We start from the raw sequence: 2,120 nt of genomic DNA on the forward strand, positions 1-2,120 counted from the left end.
CGTGACTGACACGTGACTCCAGGGATTCCGCAAGGCAAGTCTGGAAACGAGGATGTCAAACCTTCAGCATTGAGCCCCCATTGTCTTCTCGCCGCCGATGCCGAGACATCCACATTGACCATTCAAAGCCCCCCCGACCCCGAATCCGCCACCACATTCACGATTGAAGGGAAACCTAGTTTGGAAGTTTCGAGACCGAGCGACGGGATATCAATGGCCGCACTGGTATGGCGTGCATACGGGAGGCAGACTCGGCACGCACACACGCACGGAGACCAACTCATTTGCGGCATTCTAATGCAGGCGACCGGAATGAAAGAGCGCATCTGCGCCTCGGTCAAAGGCGGCGAACGGCGCGCCGACGGCCAATTGGCGTTTGCGGGAGAAAAACGAGCCGGGCGAGCGATCTGCATGCTGAATAAACAAACAAATAATTAAATAGACGGCGCCGGCGTTAACGCGACACGCTTAAGACGGACGGGCACCTCTCTTCCGCGGTCGGCGTCCTTCTCGCCACAGGTTTCCCGTCGCGACTTATCTCCACTGGCGGGAAGGCGACGGCGGATCTCTCCCGCTGGCACTCGCCGCTCGCCCGACTCAATCTCTGCTCGCTGCAATCGAGCCGCGACCAGCCAAATAATGCCCTCCCCCCCCCCGCGCCACCACCACCTCGCACCGCCTCACTCGGCGCGCGCGTGTGTGTGTGTGTGTGTGTGTGTGAATGCGTTTGGCTCACCGTTTTCTTCCAAACGCACTTTCATGTCGTTACCCATTCGCCATTCCGAGGTGAACATGATGTCCCCGCGTTGCCGGGGAGCCATCGAGACCAGTTTGCTCGCGCTGCGCAAAAAAAAAAAAAAAAAACGTCGCCTTCCTCCATTGCTCGGCCTACGGTGTCACGGAACCAACTCTTGCTCACCGCACTCCGTTTTTACCTCTTGTCTTGCGGAGGCTCCTTCTATTTGTTCTCCAATTTGTTCTCGCTCCTTACTCGTCGCCATTGCCAAACTTTTCATTTCCACCACTAAACGGTCGGCTCTTGCGGTGCAGCTGATGCGGCAAATTAGTGCGAGATGGACGCTTGAGATCCGCCAGTCTGGCCGCACGTCCAAATCCACCCCCCACGGCGCCTTTATCGATTACCTCCGCCACGACAAAGCGGATACCAAATCAAGGCGCAGCTCGGCAGACGGTATTTCAGGTATCGAGCACAGGCGACAATCTTTGGAGTTTGTCGGATGACGTACGCTGAAAACGACCTTCAACGCAGCTTGAAGGGGCGTAAATAATGCACGGTCGACCTTAAAGCGCATGTCGTACGAATGTTGGCCGAGCAAACCGACAGGACGTAACCAAACACGGAACAACTCGCGGGACCTTTTGAGGTTCTTCAAGCAAGCAAACGGACCGACGTTAAAAAAAAAAAGAAAAAAGACACGGGGACTCACAGGGAATGGTGCGCAGGTAGAGGTTGTCCCGGATGATCTGCTGCAGTTCGTGGTCCACCGAGCCTTTCTGGAAGCGCAGGTTGAGGTAGCGGCACAGGTCCTTGTCGATCGCGCCCCCTGGATGGACAACGGAGACGCGCTCGCGTGAGATCAAGCGAGGGCCGCAAAATGGATTTTTTCCAAACCGAGGACAAAAAGGGACGACCATAGTGGCCCCCATTATGTCCACCATCCCCCCCGTTGTTGGTTTGTGGGGATTGGCAGGAAACGAGGGTTCAAGGAAAGAAGAACACTGGGAAGCAGGTGTTTTCAAGTTTCACACCCGACACCGACTTCTCCAGTTACGCACGAACAGCACAGCTCAAAGGACACCCAACTTATCCAAAATGATTAAATCGCCCCCAAAAAAAAAAAAAAAAGCGTGGAATGTCCAATCGTTTCCCTGCCATCTTTGGAACTGTCAATTGGAGCACGTGCGGAAGGAAGAAAGTCGACGTATCAATCACTCGCCGCAATTTCTGTGAATGGATTTTCACGAGGTTCACCCGTTCATCTCGCTGGCTCAGCATGCAGGAAAAAATCAAGTGAAGGCGGCGGGCGACAGAGGAATGGAGGTAGGGGGATTAGAGAGATGGAAGGCCAGGGCAAATCCCAAGGGGGGGGGGAGCCGAG

At 55.1% G+C, this 2,120-nt stretch overlaps 1 protein-coding gene across 1 annotated transcript in view; it reads right to left on the reverse strand.

Annotated features, from left to right (window-relative positions):
- The window catches only part of LOC109523652 (membrane-associated guanylate kinase, WW and PDZ domain-containing protein 2-like), a 60,694-nt gene extending 59,026 nt beyond the window's left edge, over positions 1-1,668 (reverse strand). The window contains exon 1 of the mRNA XM_019882947.1: positions 1,449-1,668. Within this exon, the coding sequence (XP_019738506.1) occupies positions 1,449-1,668 (220 nt within the window). The remainder of the gene's footprint in view (positions 1-1,448) is intronic.
- Positions 1,669-2,120: the final 452 nt, after the last annotated feature.

The sequence above is a fragment of the Hippocampus comes genome, unplaced genomic scaffold (genome assembly GCF_001891065.2).
Source record: "Hippocampus comes isolate QL1 unplaced genomic scaffold, H_comes_QL1_v1.1 scaffold53, whole genome shotgun sequence".
In the NCBI taxonomy this organism is placed as follows: Eukaryota; Metazoa; Chordata; class Actinopteri; order Syngnathiformes; family Syngnathidae; genus Hippocampus; species Hippocampus comes.